Source organism: Sinohyriopsis cumingii, chromosome 14 (genome assembly GCF_028554795.1).
Source record: "Sinohyriopsis cumingii isolate HCF-2022 chromosome 14, ASM2855479v2, whole genome shotgun sequence".
In the NCBI taxonomy this organism is placed as follows: Eukaryota; Metazoa; Mollusca; class Bivalvia; order Unionida; family Unionidae; genus Sinohyriopsis; species Sinohyriopsis cumingii.
The window spans coordinates 6,154,623-6,174,612 of record NC_142974.1 but is presented as its reverse complement, the minus strand read 5'-3'; the positions used below and the strand labels follow the sequence as shown (position 1 = coordinate 6,174,612).

At 33.3% G+C, this 19,990-nt stretch overlaps 1 protein-coding gene across 1 annotated transcript in view; it reads right to left on the bottom strand.

Moving 5' to 3' along the window:
• The window catches only part of LOC149783140 (tyrosine-protein kinase receptor torso-like), a 66,756-nt gene that overhangs the window by 12,814 nt on the left and 33,952 nt on the right, over nucleotides 1-19,990 (bottom strand). The window contains exons 9-17 of the mRNA XM_089931368.1: nucleotides 17,512-17,726; nucleotides 12,342-12,456; nucleotides 11,435-11,494; nucleotides 8,872-9,011; nucleotides 6,974-7,181; nucleotides 5,020-5,201; nucleotides 3,068-3,167; nucleotides 1,554-1,637; nucleotides 770-855 (exon numbers count right to left, since the gene is read on the bottom strand). Coding sequence (XP_089787494.1) covers nucleotides 770-855; nucleotides 1,554-1,637; nucleotides 3,068-3,167; nucleotides 5,020-5,201; nucleotides 6,974-7,181; nucleotides 8,872-9,011; nucleotides 11,435-11,494; nucleotides 12,342-12,456; nucleotides 17,512-17,726 — 1,190 coding nt within the window. The remainder of the gene's footprint in view (nucleotides 1-769; nucleotides 856-1,553; nucleotides 1,638-3,067; nucleotides 3,168-5,019; nucleotides 5,202-6,973; nucleotides 7,182-8,871; nucleotides 9,012-11,434; nucleotides 11,495-12,341; nucleotides 12,457-17,511; nucleotides 17,727-19,990) is intronic.

Sequence of the window (19,990 nt, the reverse complement as noted above, 5' to 3'; positions counted from 1 at the left end):
TGTGCATGTCTAGTTTACCAGAGTCTTATTTTAGTTCCGTGAAATAATCTTGTGCATGTCTAGTTTACCGGAGTTTGCATGTAGTCCTTTGAAAAAATCTTGTGCATGTCTAGTTTACCAGAGTTTGTATGCAGTCCTGTGAAATAATCTTGTGCATGTCTAGTTTACCAGAGTCTTATTGTAGTCCAGTGAAATAATCTTGTGCATGTCTAGTTTACCGGAGTTTGTATGTAGTCCTGTGAAATAATCTTGTGCATGTCTAGTTTACCAGAGTCTTATTGTAGTCCAGTGAAATAATCTTGTGCATGTCTAGTTTACCGGAGTTTGTATGTAGTCCTGTGAAATAATCTTGTGCATGTCTAGTTTACCAGAGTCTTATTGTAGTCCAGTGAAATAATCTTGTGCATGTCTAGTTTACCGGAGTTTGTATGTAGTCCTGTGAAATAATCTTGTGCATGTCTAGTTTACCAGAGTCTTATTGTAGTCCAGTGAAATAATCTTGTACATGTCTAGTTTACCGGAGTCTTATTGTAGTCCTGTGAAATAATCTTGTGCATTCTAGTTTTACACAAGTATTGCATGCACACTTGTATATTTTACTCCAGCAGAGTAGGCCCTGGTTTAGGTTCTGTTGAAAGGCAAAACATATTTCAGCGATGCGATGCTTGTAGTAACTGTAGCGATATGTTTCATGTCAAAGGGAATATCTTTATTATTATTATTATTATTATTATTATTAGTAGTAGTAGTAGTAGTAGTAGTAGTATACCATTCCAGTTGCTATTTGCCTTGCAAAAGACAAAAGTTGTACTTCGTCAATCACATCTTTAGTCTCCGTATCTGTTGATGCGTCATCTGAAACACAAATATCGATTGTCACTTTTATTGTCAATGACAGCAGATGTGAACCACATAGACAACAACAATGTTGTAAACATATTTTTATTCGCAAAAGTGCGCGGTTTCCATATGTCAAACTTTATCGTAGCTATGAACTTTGGTGGATCTACTATAAAATGGATTTGTTTAATTTCAAGAACTGGCAATTATATTTTGTAGATATATTTTCATCACTTTTTCCACATAATGCCATTTTACAGTAGCAGGAATCCTTAATGCTGTGACGTGTTTTTGGTTTTGGAAAATCATTAATTCTGACAGCATTACATTATTAATTCCCAGACTATTTTCATCTTATTTCTTATTTGAGAATAATCAAAATGGGAGTTAAAATTTCAACTCTAATCGATAAATTGACACTGAGTTAAGAACATTGTTATCAACCGGAACCAGGGTTCTGTCCCATTCAGAATAAAAATATCGACGACGCTTACAGTTTGAACGATACTAAACCAACATCCAAGTTCTTGCTACTTTGTTTAAAAAATGTTACATACATACATACATACATACATACATACATACATACATACATACATGCATACATACATAACGTCATGATGAAACCTATTGATGAGGTAACATATTTATAACACTGGAATAGAGTATATAAATAAAAAGCATGTTAAACAGAGATCAAAATTGAAACGCACCATTATCTGTTGTTTTCACCGGCACATTCACTGAGGGAAGATTTGCTGTTATGTCCATAGATGTATTCACAGAAGAAGCATTATCTGCAAAATACAGTTATATGACGCCACCAAGAAAAAATATATGTGACGAATTAATGTTCCCTTTGCAGGTATATTCAACCTAAGTTTTAGATTTTTGTTATTTTCAACCAAAAAATGTCAGGTCTTTGACAACGTACAGTACGATACCATAACCGGACTCCATAAATACATATACTATTCAAGCATGTTAAAATTATATCACAATCTGCGAAATATAAACGCTTCTTGCATCAAAACTTTAATTGTAGTAGTTCATATTTTTATGTGTGGGCTCAAGGTCATGTGCTCGCAGTACTCAAGTTTTTCGTTTCTTTGTTGAGTATATGTCCAGTTTTCCGAACTGTAATGACGTATTTTTGTGAAAATAAAACGGTAAGATAATTACGCACGGTATGATAATTTTTTGTCATCAAGTTTAATGTTAACAAAGATCTCCCCTGAAGTCACATCCTCAAACAGAGGGGTTGTTGATTAAACATAGCGAAATTACATGGCTCTGAGCTACGGTACGTCACAAAATTGAATTCCACGTAATATGAAACCCAACATTATATCATAGCAGAATAGATAACAAATGAAACAATGCTAATTGTACCAGAATCATGGAAGATACAATTACAAGCTGAGTTACTAGAGTTGACATTGAACAAGCACTCACACGATAACCCAAGTTTTCTTGCATAAGGTTAAATAAATTTTAAAGACAATTACTTACAAATTTAAGACCTGAGTTTCAATAGATATATTTTGGAAGAAACTTCAGTAGAAGGTTACAACAACTGTGGTTTGGTGTGTGACACATTATTCCTAAGATGTAGTGCATTGCAAAATTGGTGATGAAGGTAAAAATGGTATTGACATTAGGACAAAGCTTGAAAATAACACTGAATACATCCTGTAAATTAGGATACAACTGCTCATTTGTGGCGTGTGGCTCACCTTCATTGAAATATTTATGCCAATGCAGCTTAAACTGGAGTTGTGAACACAAACATGGCTTTTAAGCATGTTTTAATAACTCCTGGAAGCTTATTTACTATGACCAAGTTTAAATTGCGACACATCGTTATCCATTAAAGTCTTCCCATTGTCAATGTGTTGGCATTATATGCAAAAGGTTTTGCAAATGAAGCCAGGAATTGACTTTTTAAACTAGCTCTAATAATTCATTAAAGGTTGATCACAGCGACACAGTTTGTGGTGCCAGACGAAATTTTATACCTAAATGCATTTGCAGTGCAAGATCGATGTAAATAAATGTGATAATATAGTGATTACAGCCTGAATAGGAAGAACATACAGGTGCAAAAGCGGTTGACAATGTTAAGCCTGTACATTTCCCGCTTGTTCAAACAAGGGTATCATAACAAGAAACGAGAACATGACAATTCCCATTTTTTATATTGGTGAAAATTGTTCTGACAGTTTACCTGTAGATTCACTTGCTTGACTTATTCCACTCTCAAGGCAACCAGACATATTCAGATGGGTGTGTAAATATCTCACTGGCGTGAAAGTTTTTCCATGGACCTGAAATCAGTTACTGCAACAAGCTAATGTGAACATTGTAATTCAGTCTTTGCCAGTACAATAAGTGAAATGAGGTAAAGATAGGATTTGTAAAAAAATGCATTTAAAACACAGTGTTATGTATATCTGTATTATGTGTTTAGTTTTCATCCATGCTTTATAGGTTGTAGTGATCATTTATAAGTAACATATTGCATAGTCAACTTTTGTCCATGATTGTGGGTTTATACTTTAAGATAATATTTATACACGTGTTTACATGGCCTTTTTTGACCTTAGCATGTTCTAGAAAGACACGTGTGTACGAATTTTATGGGGAAATGACCCACATCCTGATCATCCAGGTTTGTGTTAGGTTTTATGTTAGGTTGTTAAATCATAATTATTCATTCTTATTTTGATATATCACTCTTTTCGTTGTAGTCAGTTGCAAATTGAGTTTAACATATCAGATTAAATCACTATTTAGGGATTATTGTGAATTTATTTAAGGACATTTTGGATTATAAAGTTGTGATGCTTCGAGGATGATGGCATGTCAGCTCATCCAAGACTATTGGCACATCATCACATTCAATACTGGAATTCATTCAAAACACAATATACGTTCGGAATTGTGATGGAACTTAATACTATAAGGTCCTCTTAAATTTTCAATTCATAACTTGGAGAGCTGAATTATCTGTAGTTTACAAAAACTTGTTGGTTTTGCCTTTTCTGTCCCTATACTACATTTTAAGACTATAGAGTCGTATGAATAATATTTATTTTCGTTGAGTTCGAAAGAGATCATATCCGTGATATTAAATAGCATCGAAAACAAAATTTCAGAAATTTATTTTCCCCAAGCAATGACTATTGCGCGTATTCACTGCTTGTTATATATAATTTGTTTTCTTATCGGATAAAGCATGAGTATTTTAATAGCCCATTGTTTGCACTGTCATTTTTTCTTAAGACAGATCACGATGAGCAGCTTTACAGCTAGGAAATCTATTTCTCATTTCACTTCAAGCCAGTTGTCATATGCTTATTCATTTTGATGTTTCAACACAAGAAATTAAAAAGCATGTAAAATACACACACACACACAGATATATATATATATATATATATATATATATATATATATATATATATATATATATATATATATATATATATATATATATATAGTCAAACTCTGAAAAAGATTTAAAAAGTTGCACATAAAACATAACTGTTAATTGAGGATGGGTGGTTAATTGTTTAGATTTGTAATTTTGTTGTGGTTAGTTGACTCGCAGCTAAAAAGCGTTGATGTAAACCTATGCTTGCGATAAAGAAATTCCAAGATAATATAATAGATAATAGTTTCCCATTGTATTAATAAGAGTTTTATATGCTACTGATATTGTAATTTATTATTTGGCTTCAAGTAAAGCTTCAATGTGTAAATTCAACACAAATACACACAAGTAAAGCTTCGATGTGTAAATTCAACACAAATACACACATGTAAAGCTTCAATGTGTAAATTCAACACAAAGACACACATGTATCCTGCAAAAAGTGTCATAATTCAAATATCAACTTGACAAAAAATCAGCATCATTACTTAATCTTTCCCTATTGTAAGAAACCTCATAATTAGGCCAGCTGTGATTCAAGTAAACACACACACACACACACACACACACACACACACACACACACACACACACACACACATATATATATATATATATATATATATATATATATATATATATATATATATATATATATATATATGCGCGCACAATTGTATGTTTGTGATAGGAGTACATAACTTCACCATTCAGCCATATAAATACATTTTATTATATAATACCTTTTCTCTATACTTTATCAGGTAATTTCTAAGGTCTCCAAAAGGACAGTAGTCCATCACTAGACATACAGTGGGACATGTGCAATATCCGATTATGGTGACAATGTTGGGATGACTCCCTATTGCTTTCATTGCCTCAATCTCCCTTAGCAAGCTTCGATGTTCTTCCTCAGTCGCCATATCTATGAATGCAAATAATTACTAAACACATTTGAACGTTTAAGTTGTTAAATATCACACGAATATTTCTTCTCACTTACTTTGCTTGATTTAGTGTAGCATATGCAATTATCTGACATTAGAAACCACACCTCATAAATCATCCATGCTTCATGCCACATAAAGATATACAAATTGCAAGTTTTGTGGGATGCATTGTCAGAATTGCTGTCTTTACAATTTGATGTATTGTAGCTGTGGAGGTATATGATAATCATATTGATTCCCTTTTCTCTCTATCACCTATGCTTGACAGAGGTTCTGAGAAATGTCCTGGATTTATATAATGTCAAGCAATTATCAATAAAATACTTACAGTGCTGACTAATGTAAACAATCCTGTCCCTAATGTTAACAATCCTGTCCCTAATGTTAACAATCCTGTCCTAATGTTAACAATCCTATCCATAATGATAAATATCCTGTCCTTAATGTAAACAATCCTGTCCCTAATGTTAACAATCCTGTCCCTAATGTAAAAAATCCTGTCCCTAATGTTAACAATCTTGTCCCAATGTAAACAATCCTGTCCCTAATGTAAACAATCCTGTCCCTAATGTAAACAATCCTGTCACTAATGTTAACAATCCTGTCCCTAATGTAAACAATCCTGTCCCTAATGTTAACAATCCTGTCCCTAATGTTAACAATCCTGTCTCTAATGTTAACAATCCTGACTCTAATTTAAACAATCCTGTCCCTAATGTTAACAATCCTGACTCTAATTTAAACAATACTGACTCTATTGTTAGCAATCCTGTCCCTAATGTTAACAATCCCGTCACTAATGTTAACAATCCTGACTCTAATGTTAACAATTCTGTCCCTAATGTTAGCAATCCTGACTCTAATGTTAACAATCCTGTCCCTAATGTTAACAATCCTGACTGTAATGTTAACATTTCTGTCCCTAATGTTAACAGTCCTGTATCTAATGTTAGCAATCCTGACTCTGATGTTAACAATCCTGTCCCTAATGTTAACAATCCTGACTCTAATGTTAGCAATCATGTCCCTAATGTTAATAATCCTGACTGATGTTTATGAATGATTCCCTTCAAAAAATGGTAATTCATTATCATCAATCACACCCAGGCTTTTCATAAGTAATGTATAAATAACTGTCATCATATTGTTAATTGGGATTTACCACTCAAATCTGAGTATGAGTATAACATTAAGGGATAATCACACACACACACACACACACACACACACACACACACACACACACACACATATATATATATATATATATATATATATATATATATATATATATATATATATATATATATATATATATATATATATATATACCACGAGATGCATACATTTTTCATTTTAAAGAAATGAGGCTTGCAGAGTTTCCTTTTAATGAAACATGTATGCACCGAGCAGTATATCATTGATACTGCGTACATACTATACATATATTTTCATCAAATGCAAGTATATCTGGTTGGTATTAAACCTGTTAGTGATAGAATAGTGGATAACCAAATAATTTGACTGACATATATGTTTCCTTGAATTATATGTATGTATGTATGTATGTGTGTGTGTGTGTGTGTGTGTGTGTGTGTGTGTGTGTGTGTATGCATGCATGTAGTTTGAATAAATTGGAAATTTTGCTTGCACAAGAAGGTTACTGTCGCAACACACATTTTTCATAGCCGAATGATATATGACATTTAAAGTCGATTTTAAAATATCTGTATTAATAATACTTGACCTTTCAACGTTTTCACAGCAATAACATTCATCGTTGCTGCCCCGTCAGTATTATTCCTTAACTCTGCTTTTACCACTTTGCCGAAAGTGCCTTCTCCAAGCTCTTCTCGGAACTGAAGCTGATCGAATTCAATTTGCATAGTGTCGTTGTATACATCTTCATGAACATTAATGTGCTGTGACAACTCGTCATAGATGGGAGACCACTCCTGTTTGACCGAAAATGATTCAGATATTATGGACAGTCTGGAATTAATGGGAGTAATTTGGATTAACTAGATGGCATAAATACTCGAGTTTAAATAAATGCTGACGATAGGATTTATTTGGGATATTTAAGTTTAAAATGATTTTGTGACAGGTTTGTCCTAAAACTAGTGTGTTCGTTAGGCTACGGCAGTTGTAAGAAAACGCCTCAGCTGAATAGAACAAAGTCATTTCTTTGTTGAAAGACCGTACAAATATTTCACGATTTTCATTTTCTTTTCAAGCACTTTGGCAGTCATAGCTTACCAGCAATAAAGAAGTTAATGCATAAATTAAAAGTAACCAGTACCCCAAATTGTGAAATTAATAGAGAGCAAGATAAATAAATTGTATAGTGTTCTTTAACGGTTTCATGGTGTTCTTCAACAGTTTCATGGTGTTCATCAACAGTTTCATGTCGTTCTTTAACAGTGTATTGGTGCTCTTATACAGTTTTATAGTGTTCTTCAATAGTTTCATGGTGTTCATCAACAGTTTCATGTTTTTCTTTAACAGTGTATTGGTGCTCTTGTACATATTCATAGTGTTCTCTAACAGATTCATGATGTTCTCTAACAGTTTCATGGTGTTCTCTAACAGATTCATTGCGTTCTCTAGCAGTTTAATTGTGTTCTTTAACAGTTTGATGGTGTTCTTTAACAGTTTCATGATGTCCTTTAACAGTTTCATGGTGTCCTTTAACAGTTTCATAGTGTTCTTCAACAGTTTCGTAGTGTTATTTAAACCGATTGATGGTGTTCTTTAACAGTTTCATGATGTTCTTTAACAGATTCATGATGTTCTTTAACATTATCATGGTGTTCTTTAACAGTTTCATAGTGTTCTTCAACATATTCATGGTGTTCTTTAACATATTCATAGTGTTCTTTAACATATTCATGGTGTTCTTTAACATATTCATAGTGTTCTTTAACAGTTTCATGGTGTTCTTTAACAGATTCATGATGTTCTTTAACATTATCACGGTGTTCTTTAACATTATCATGGTGTTCTTTAACATATTCATGGTGTTCTTTAACAGATTCATAGTGTTCTTTAACATTACCATGGTGTTCTTTAACAGATTCATAGTGTTCCTGTACAGTAATTAACCGTTCATGAACGTGTCTGTTGATATGTGGGAGTTACGCCTGCTCAATGGTCAACATGCTAGGCTCAGAATAAACAAGTTGTGGGTAAGAAACCTACCCAGACATACCCGTCTTTAGTTGCCGTGCTCTGGCGAAAGTATTTTATCTTCATTGCCTGTTGTTGCTATAAGCTATTTTATTCTCAGAATCGAACCCTGTGGGTCTTATTGCCAGCGATTCGGTGTCAATCTGGCTCTTACATTTTGAAATGCACTTTGCAAAAACTGTTTTAGACGTTTCTAACATATTTCTAGATTTTGTGCAAGTTATGTATCCCCACGCAGCTCATTTTAATAATTTCTAACACAAATATAAAATGTTTATTATTTAGTTCAGCGTGATAACTTCGTATGTTATTACTTCATGATGCTTATTTAATAATAATAATAATAATAATAATAATAATAATAATAATAATAATAATTATTATTATTATTATTATTAATTATAATAATAATAATAATAATAATAATAATAATAATAATAATAATAATAATAATACCATATGCTTGACTTTGGGCTTTTCCGTGATGTGCTTGCACCTGGATTTTTTGCTGATTAGACAAATGATAATCAGAAGAGTCGAAAGAAAAACACATGGCACAAGAATAATGGTCGTTATTTCTGCCACCGTCAGAGTTCCTGAATAGGGAAGGTAAATAATAATAATAATAATAATAATAATAATAATAATAATGATAATAATGATGATGATAATAATAATAATAATAATAATAATAATAATAATAATAAGAAGAAGAAGAAGAAGAAGAAGATGAAGATGAAGAAGAATGAGGAGAAGAAGAAAATTTCAACTTACCCTAACCCCCAGTCCGTTCAGTTAATAAAAGAAGCTTGTTCACTTTCGTAATCGTGACATAAAGGTCTCACATACAATGTATTCCTTCATTCTCAGGTATATCAATATCGTTTAAGCATGAACATTAATGCAATGTCAGTGTCAATGTGGTCTTAGTGCCACTTTGTCATTGAAAGTCGTGGTAGGATCTTCTAGGAAACAGTTGCGAGCAGTTAAGAAATGGAACGAATTCCTGAGATTTAATGTTATTTTCTTTAGCAGCCTTAAAGTTAAGAATTTTTTAAAATTCTGAATAGATGTAAATATTTTTCAGGTTATTGTTTAAATATAAAATAGTATTGCAGTATCATTTTAATAGCCTCATAACGATGAGATTATTATTGTTATTTAATGACCTCAAAATGATGAGGTTGCTATTATTTAATGACCTCAAAATGATGCGATTGCTATTATTTAATGACCTGAAAATGATGAGGTTGCTATTATTAACTGACCTCAAAATGATGCGGTTGCTATTATTTAATGACCTTAAAATGATGAGGTTGCTGTTATTTAATGAACTCAAAATGATGCGGTTGCTGTTATTTAATGACCTCAAAATGATGATGTTGCTATTATTTAATGACCTCAAAATGATGCGGTTGCTATTATTTAATGACCTCAAAATGATACGGTTGCTATTATTTAATGACCTCAAAATGATGAGGTTGCTATTATTTAATGACCTCAAAATGATGCGGTTGCTATTATTTAATGACCTTAAAATGATGCGGTTGCTATTATTTAATGACCTCAAAATGATGCGGTTGCTATTATTTAATGACCTCAAAATGATGCGGTTGTTATTATTTAATGACCTCATGATAATGAAAGGTTGTTATTATTATTTAATGACATCATAATGATGATGTTATTATTTAATAACCTCACAACAATGAGGCAAATATGTGCACAATGCAATTAACGTTCGATTATCTTCTCCCTCTCCCGCTCCCATCCCCCTCCCCAAGTATCTATGTGAAAACAGGTTTTTACCGCTATTATCAACTCATTTATTCGTTCATGTCTGCAGCAGCGAATTGTATCCGAATTATGTATTATACTGACTATGTGCTTTTCTGCATACACCTAATTATTTTAATTCTGTTCTGTTAATGAGAAGGTTAATATTAGAGCGCAGTAATCGTAAGCATACTGTGTATTCAGGTCATTTTCTTCTGGACGTTTGGACTGCAAACTCTGTGAATTAAATAGTAACCATATATATATATATATATATATATATATATATATATATATATATATATATATATATATATATATATTAAATCTGCCTACTATTATCAATCATGCTTCTATAGGAATCAAGGGATGGCACTTTCCGTTCTGTCTGGTGTATATTTATAAGTTTTCTATAATTCATTTTATATCTCTTGATTTCTTTCATATGAATCCAGAATGACTTTGTAGATATATGAGAATCAATTACTAGATCGTCATGCGAGTGTGTCTGTTACACACGAGTGCACATACAATCGACTGAGTACCATCATTTTTTGGTGATGTGTGCTTAGTCGTGAGGGAATATTGGCTCGTGTGTGCAGGCAAGGCGATGGGTGCCGTTTATCCGCGAACCTCGGTTCGAATTTCCGTAGACTACGAATTAAAAATTCTCTTACCTGTATAATAATATTATTTGTATATATATTGACAATGGGAACGAAACGTACACGATCAGTGCTTCGACCTGCGTTCATTTCGAAACAGTAAACAACACGTCAGGGCAAAGTTAACTTGCTGCTTAATTGGTACATTTCTTGTACGTCTTTCTGCGTATTGCCAACAAAAGTGAACCCATTTTCGTCAAAAGAAAAATTATCTTCAAGTATTTATTGATGACTATTTAATCATTGCTTACAATTACACATTGTGTGGATGTGTGTGTGTGTGTGTGTGAATATTTGAATTGCTTTAAAGGTCATTGTACCGTTTATACGAGTCAACTGATGTAATATCTACATAATTCAATCCTGTCTAGATATATATGCTTTTCGTAATTGTTTAAAAATAATTCAAAAATGTTATGCTAGCAATTCAAATTTCGGGTGAGTACAATAATTTGTAGGATGATTCAACTAAAAAAGTGACAATGACAATTCTTGGCGCAAATATATATATATATATATATATATATATATATATATATATATATATATATATATATATATATCATGAATTTACTTACCATTAAGTTTACTGAGATATCCTAGATCATTCATCGAGTAGTTAGCATACTCAGGGTCCTCTATAAATGACAAAATATTGACAAGAGTAGTTAAGGACATTTTATATTCAAGTGAAAAATCCATACTTTAATGAGCGAAGTCGAGCTTTAAAAGAAGTTCGCACGGAATTAATTATGCTGTTCGATATAGTTATAAAATCATGCATACGTACATATATACTGTAGTAAACTTAGGGCAGGTGCTATTTGTATTTATGTCTCCATTTTTTGTAGCGTTGTTATATTTTAGCGCCTATTTGTTTATTAACGGGAGTCGGTCCTGGGAAGAAATTTCTCAGCATGAGTAATTTGCCAATTTCTAGGAGCTGACGTCATAATGTACACGAGACGTTTGACATCATGGATTGGCATTGTGAAATTGACTCTCTCTAATTCCTTAACAAAAGGAATTTTCTGGTCAGTTTTCTTTATAGGTGTATAGAGATCTGAATACATTTTTGTATTATGTGTTTGTTCGTGTTTTGTATTGCATGGCGTGAAATGCTAATATGCGGCACGAAAAGACCTACTAATAATTCATGCAAGAGAAAAGGATTGTCTGTGTGAAATTAAGGTTTCGTTATGTGTGGTCACTAATTCATCAGCGAAATCTTACTGGTAAAATAGCTGGCAACAGCTGTTGTACTGCGGTCCTGGGAAATAAGGCGACATGAAATATATTATACATAGACTGAACTCTTGTTTAAAGTGAATTCGGATATTCGAGTTATTGGTGTTTACTTTACCTAACGTTTACCGTATCTAGAAAATACTGCAATATATTTGGATTTCTAATACTTAAAATGTATAATTACCAAGTCTGATGGAATCACCAAGTCTAATCTAATTACCAAGTCAAATAAATTACCAAGTCTAATGGAAAATTGTTCTCTGCGACTATTGCCTCCTTCTGATTCCGCCGAAAGACCAAGAATGTAGATGTTCTTATGATGGAGCATTGTAAGGTTCACTGAGGAGACGTTCTGAAGAAGATGTAAAGAATGAAATTATCATAAAACCCATCAATCGCCTGGATATAAATATTTGCTTCTTATGATATCTTCAAACTTTTTTTCAGACAACCATTGGTTACATATATAATACAGAAATACTTAGAAGAACTCCATTAGTACAGAATTGGGCACGCATCATATTGAAAATATAGACGTTGTCTTGTCTGTAAGCATATGCCCTCGACAACAGTTCAAGAATGGAATTCAGCGAGAATCTCAGGTCAGTGTTTTAGTTGGTTGGTCGTGGATTTTACGGCGCACCAGAACTGTGAGGCTATATTGCGATAGAATAAGGGCTTTTTTATATAAAGATTTATGTATCAAAAAGGTTTATTGCCATCGAGCAAAAGACATACTCAAACATTACGGTAAGATGGTGAGGATAATATGCGAATATTTCCTATCAATTGAAAATATACATTGTGTATATAGAAGGTCATTAGATAATGAAAGGTCCAGCGAAATAGAGTTCCACACACGCTATATGTGAAAGTACATGCGAACTTAATTAAATAAATTCAGAATACATGGCACATGCGCTGAACATTACAGTGATGGCCGCGTGTAGGCTGGAGATCAAAACAATATATTAGAAAGTGCTTTACGGAGAAGGGTGTATTGCAACAAAGTACTCAGGTGGGTCTTCACCCTTTAATATCTACGAGTGGGTTATAAAAGTATGACGAATTTTAACTCTTGCAATGACGACCTCGTTTTTACGGATGGTTCAGCGGGAATCAATACATTCACCTAAGGTAGGTTTGCTCACATGCAACTTGTTATTGACAGCATAATTACAGGACACCTGCCACTTACTAAATAAGGAGCTTGTTATTGACAGTATAATTACAATAAGTCCGCCACTTATTAAATAAGGAGCTTGTTATTGACAGCATAATTACAACAGGTCCGCCACTTACTAAATAAGGAGCTCGTTATTGACAGTATAATTACAATAGGTCCGCCACTTACTAAATAAGGAGCTTGTTATTGACAGTATAATTACAATACGTCTGCCACTTACTAAATAAGAAGCTTGTTATTGACAGTATAATTACAGGACACCTGCCACTTACTAAATAAGGAGCTTGTTATTGACAGTATAATTACAATAGGTCTGCCACTTACTAAAAAAGGCGCTTGATATTGACAGTATAATTACAATAGGTCCGCCACTTACTAAATAAGAAGATTGTTATTGACAGTATAATTACAATACGTCTGACACTTACTAATTAAGGAGCTTGTTATTGACAGTATAATTACAGGACACCTGCGACTTACTAAATAAATAGCTTGTCATTGACAGTATAATTACAATAGGTCCTCCACTTACTAAATAAGGAGCTTGTTATTGACAGCATAATTACAATAGGTCCGCCACTTACTAAATAAGGAGCTTGTTATTGACAGTATAATTACAGGACACCTGCCACTTACTAAATAAATAGCTTGTCATTGACAGTATAATTACAATAGGTCCTCCACTTACTAAATAAGGAGCTTGTTATTGACAGTATAATTACAGGACACCTGCCACTTACTAAATAAGGAGCTTGTTATTGACAGTATAATTACAATAGGTCTGCCACTTACTAAATAAGGAGCTTGTTATTGACAGTATAATTACAGGACACCTGCCACTTACTAAATAAGGAGCTTGTTATTGACAGTATAATTACAATAGGTCTGCCACTTACTAAATAAGGAGCTTGTTATTGACAGTATAATTACAATAGGTCTGCCACTTACTAAATAAGGAGCTTGTTATTGACAGTATAATTACAATAGGTCCGCCACTTACTAAATAAGAAGATTGTTATTGACAGTATAATTACAATACGTCTGACACTTACTAATTAAGGAGCTTGTTATTGACAGTATAAGTACAGGACACCTGCGACTTACTAAATAAATAGCTTGTCATTGACAGTATAATTACAATAGGTCCTCCACTTACTAAATAAGGAGCTTGTTATTGACAGTATAATTACAATAGATCCGCCACTTACTAAATAAGGAGCTTGTTATTGACAGTATAATTACAGGACACCTGCCACTTACTAAATAAGGAGCTTGTTATTGACAGTATAATTACAGGACACCTGCCACTTACTAAATAAGGAGCTTGTTATTGACAGCATAATTACAGGACACCTGCCACTTGCTAAATAAGGAGCTTGTTATTGACAGTATAATTGCAATAGGTCCGCCACTTACTAAATAAGGCGCTTAATATTGACAGTATAATTACAATAGGTCCGCCACTTACTAAATAAGGAGCTTGTTATTGACAGTATAATTACAATAGGTCCGCCACTTACTAAATAAAAAGTTTGTTATTGACAGTATAATTACAATACGTCTGACACTTTATAAATAAGGAGCTTGTTATTGACAGTATAATTACAGCACACCTGCCACTTACTAAATAAATAGCTTGTCATTGACAGTATAATTACAATAGGTCCGCCACTTACTAAATAAGGAGCTTGTTATTGACAGTATAATTACAGGACACCTGCCACTTGCTAAATAAGGAGCTTGTTATTGACAGTATAATTGCAATAGGTCCGCCACTTACTAAATAAGGAGCTTGTTATTGACAGTATAATTACAGGACACCTGCCACTTGCTAAATAAGGAGCTTGTTATTGACAGTATAATTGCAATAGGTCTGCCACTTACTAAATAAGGAGCTTGTTATTGACAGTATAATTACAATAGGTCCGCCACTTACTAAATAAGGAGCTTGTTATTGAGAGTATAATTACAATAGGTCCGCCACTTACTAAATAAGGAGCTTGTTATTGACAGTATAATTACAATAGGTCCGCCACTTACTAAATAAGGAGCTTGTTATTGACATAATAATTACAGGACACCTGCCACTTACTAAATAAGGAGCTCGTTATTGACAGTATAATTACAATAGGTCCGCCACTTACTAAATAAGGAGCTTGTTATTGACAGTATAATTATTTTAGGTCCGCCTCTTGCTAAATAAGGAGCTTGTTATTGACAGTATAATTACAATACGTCTGCCACTTACTAAATAAGGAGCTTGTTATTGACCGTATAATTACAATAGGTCCGCTACTTACTAAATAAGGAGCTTGTTATTGACAGTATAATTCCGTCACTTACTAAATAAGGAGCTTGTTATTGACATAATAATTACAGGACAACTGCCACTTACTAAATAAGGAGCTTGTTATTGACAGTATAATTACAATAGGTCCGCCACTTACTAAATAAGGAGCTTGTTATTGACAGTATAATTACAATAGGTCCGCCACTTACTAAATAAGGAGCTTGTTATTGACAGTATAATTACAATAGGTCCGCCACTTACTAAATAAGGAGCTTGTTATTGACACTATAATTAGAGAAAGCCTGTCACTTACTAAATAAGGAGCTCGTTATTGACAGTATAATTACAGGACACCTGCCACTTACTAAATAAGGAGCTTGTTATTGACAGTATAATTACAACAGGTCCGCCACTTACTAAATAAGGAGCTTGTTATTGACAGTATAATTACAACAGGTCCGCCACTTACTAAATAAGGAGCTTGTTATTGACAGTATAATTAGAGGACACCTGCCACTTACTAAATAAGGATTTTCATATTAGGTTTAAAATCAGTGTATGGAGTTTTATAATCAGATGGTTGTAGAGATAAGACTATTTTAGGCGCGCTGTCTGCTCTTTCATTACCTCTAATACCAACATGGCTAGGTAACCAACAGTATACTATATTGTGAGAGGTACACAGCTCAGTATACTTGATGAGAATGATGGCCAATAATGGATTTTCCAACTTTCTTTGTTTAGTGACTGTAGTACTGATACTGAATCGAAGAAGATGATAAAGTTTAAAACAAGGTTGATTTAATATATTTCATGGCAATGCATATCTTAATCTTTTGTGAAACACAAATTAATACATTTATTCTTTCATGTTGAACTTTTGAAATATGTTTTTGATAGAAACAAGGACAGAAAAAGTTTTCAAAGAAGTGACCTCCTTGAAAATTGCGACTTTAAAACAATGTAGCTTTGTGCAATTATTCATAATGAAAATAATTTTTCAATTATTACTTTTCTGTTCTTTGTATTTTTGTGCTAATTACATTTTAGTTGTATCTATGTCTTGTCGTATCCGAGTAGGTTGTTGCAAGTATAATCAGTTTTATGATGTTATTGGCGTTGTCATATATTTCCACGCAAGTAGGTTGATGCGACCTAATCAATTACGATGTGCTAGTAATTGTGAATAATTTTGGTTCTGCTGACCCCACTAGAGTTGGTTGATGCGTAAAGTTATATATATAGATTACTAGATCGCGTTCATTTGTAAGCATCAGAAAATCCAGTTATAACGAGACGCGAATAGAAGCATCACGTTATGATCCGGATTCTTGTATGAAGTGTGCGTTAGAAAAAAGGTCACTAATATTCGCTACTGTCATTATTAATAACACAAGTTTTTCGATGCGTGGGGTTATCAGACCCATATATGTAAAATTAATGTTTAATGCACTTGTCAAATTCTGCATCATGGAAAATATCACCAGTTTTTTCTGACTAAGCATTGTTAGAGTCCCGGATAGAGACTTAGCAATGGGCAAATACATCATTAATAGGACTGTTATTTAAAGCGGGATTGAAGAGATTGTTGGAATTCGAGGATGTAGATTTGTTTCAAAGAGAATGCTACTCATTTGTGTTGTATATCAAATGAGACTATGGCAGAGTTGTTCACACTTTTTCAGTTGTAACCGAGAAACACCGAAGATCAGAAAACGACTGGATTGTTTTCCTTCTTTTTGGGATTTGACGGTAAGGTTATGGCTCTTTCTTGGGTAGAAAACGGATATATATATATATATATATATATATATATATATATATATATATATATATATATATATATATATATATATATATATATAATTGATTCTTTGTTTTAATTGTTCTTTATATACTACTATATTTAGATACTACTCATAATTACATACTCTGTCAAGTGTGACCGTGCCGTAATGCGGTAATTCATTCGCTGTGTACTGTATTGAAGGCTTCTTCATCCAATCAACCTTGTAGTACTGTATCATGTTAATGGAACTCGCGTGTGCCGGTGGATCCCATGTTATAGTGATATTGTTGAATAAAGATTGACCTTCCTGAAAAACTCCCAAGTTGGTCCAGCTGATGTTAGTCGGCGGTTCAGGTGCTGCAAATAAATATTGGGAAAATAACGAATTTGCTCTCGTTAAAAGTGCACCAAGAGAAAACAAAACCCTGAGCCTGAGTCTGAAATTGAGGTTTCACTATTAGCCTATCAAAAACGAACTTTTAAAAGAGAGGACTTTTTCGATTGGTAAAAACGAAATCAAAATCAAAATCAAAATCAAAATCTCCGTGTCAAGCTATGAGTGTATGATTTCCTGGATAGCTATCTCTAATGTGCATTATGGGACTACGCCTTCTGTTTTACGTATAATTTTGTGTAGATCCTACACGTCTCATTAGGTTCTTCGTAGTTCTGTAACAGTCACATGAAGGCTCCCTCGTCCAATCAACTTTTTAGTATTGTATCATGTTAGTGGAAGTCGTGCATAACGGTCCCGGTTGCACTATAATGTCTTAATACATAAGCTAGTCATTTTTGAGAACAAAAAGCATCAGTTTACAGAGATCGTTACAGCCAATGAATTAATTAAGTGGCGAATCCATGAATAGACCCACAAACTGAAAAAGTTGTGACACAATGAGCGTATTTATGCTTGACACATAATATTTTTATTTTCTTGCTGTTACAGAAAAAGTTTATATAGATATGTGAAACAACATCAAGTTTTTTTTTACACTAGTGTCTACCAAAATAGCGTTTGGTATACCACACATGAAGAAGAAAGTTGGTGGTCTTTAAAAGATACATTGCACGGTATTCCTATTTTTATTGTTGTTTTGCAGCAGACACATTAAAGACTGAGACGCCTGTGAGAACACAACGACAAATCATGAAATGAAATTATGTGAGAAAATCAAATTCGAAATGTCAAAATTATCATAAAATCAATGTACTCAGATCCTAGAATGATGAAATTTGGAGCATCAAAATGAATAAACTAGCACTGAATTTTTATGATGACAAGATTGTTTTGACTGATGAAACAAATGCACTACCCTGTGAATATGTGAGCGTGATTTGACTGATGAAACAAATGCATTACCCTGTGAATATGTTAGCGTGATTTGACATGAAACAAATGCATTACCCTGTGAATATGTTAGCGTGATTTGACATGAAACAAATGCATTACCCGGTGAATATGTTAGCGTGATTTGACATGAAAAAAATGCATTACCTTGTGAATATGTTAGCGTGATTTGACATGAAACAAATGCATTACCCTGTGAATATGTTAGCGTAATTTGACATGAAACAAATGCATTACCCGGTGAATATGTTAGCGTGATTTGACATGAAACAAATGCATTACCCTGTGAATATGTTAGCGTGATTTGACTGCTGAAACAAATGCATTACCTTGTGAATATGTTAGCGTGATTTGACATGAAACAAGTGCATTACCCTGTGAATATGTTAGCGTGATTTGACATGAAACAAATGCATTACCCGGTGAATATGTTAGCGTGATTTGACATGAAACAAATGCATTACCCCGTGAATATGTTAGCGTAATTTGACTGATGCAACAAATGCATTACCCTGTGAATATGTTAGCGTGATTTGACTGATGAAACAAATGCATTACCCTGTGAATATGTTAGCGTGATAGAGGAAATGTCTAACGGCGAGACTAGCAGCTTGTACTTATCAGGAGAATCTAAATGAATTACATTTGGATCTGATTAACTTCTTCGTTCATGACCAAAACAAAATTAATATACATTTCCTTGACATCTAACAATTTTTGTGCTGATTTATAGGTAAATTACCGTGCTGCAAAGAAGCTGATTCATCATCACTACCATGTACTCTGCTAACATTTTATGTTATCTTATCAACCTAGACACTGTTTCTTAGTGTGAACGTTGATAACGCGTACGTTACTAATTTCTGGGTGTTTTCGGTGAGAAAATCTTTGTTTGGTTGAGATGCGTTGTTCACTGTAATATAGATTTCCAAATTAAAATATTCGAGAGTTGTTCCGAAGGCACATGATCCCTCCGTCGAATTATCTTCTCTACTTGTAACCTTTTTTGCTGTATGCTTCCGTAAAATAGAACTTCTTTCCAACGCATTGTGTAATTATATCTTCAAATTTGATTTCCTCCTTTCAATTTGTTTGTTCAATCCTTCAATATCTTGGCTGACAGTAATGTCTGTTTGTCACGTTGATGATCCAAATAAAGATCGAAACATTCAATGTCTTGGCTGACTGTAATGTCTTTTTGTCACGTTGATGATCCAAATAGTGATCGAAACATTCAATATCTTGGCTGACAGTAACGTCTTTTTGTCACGTT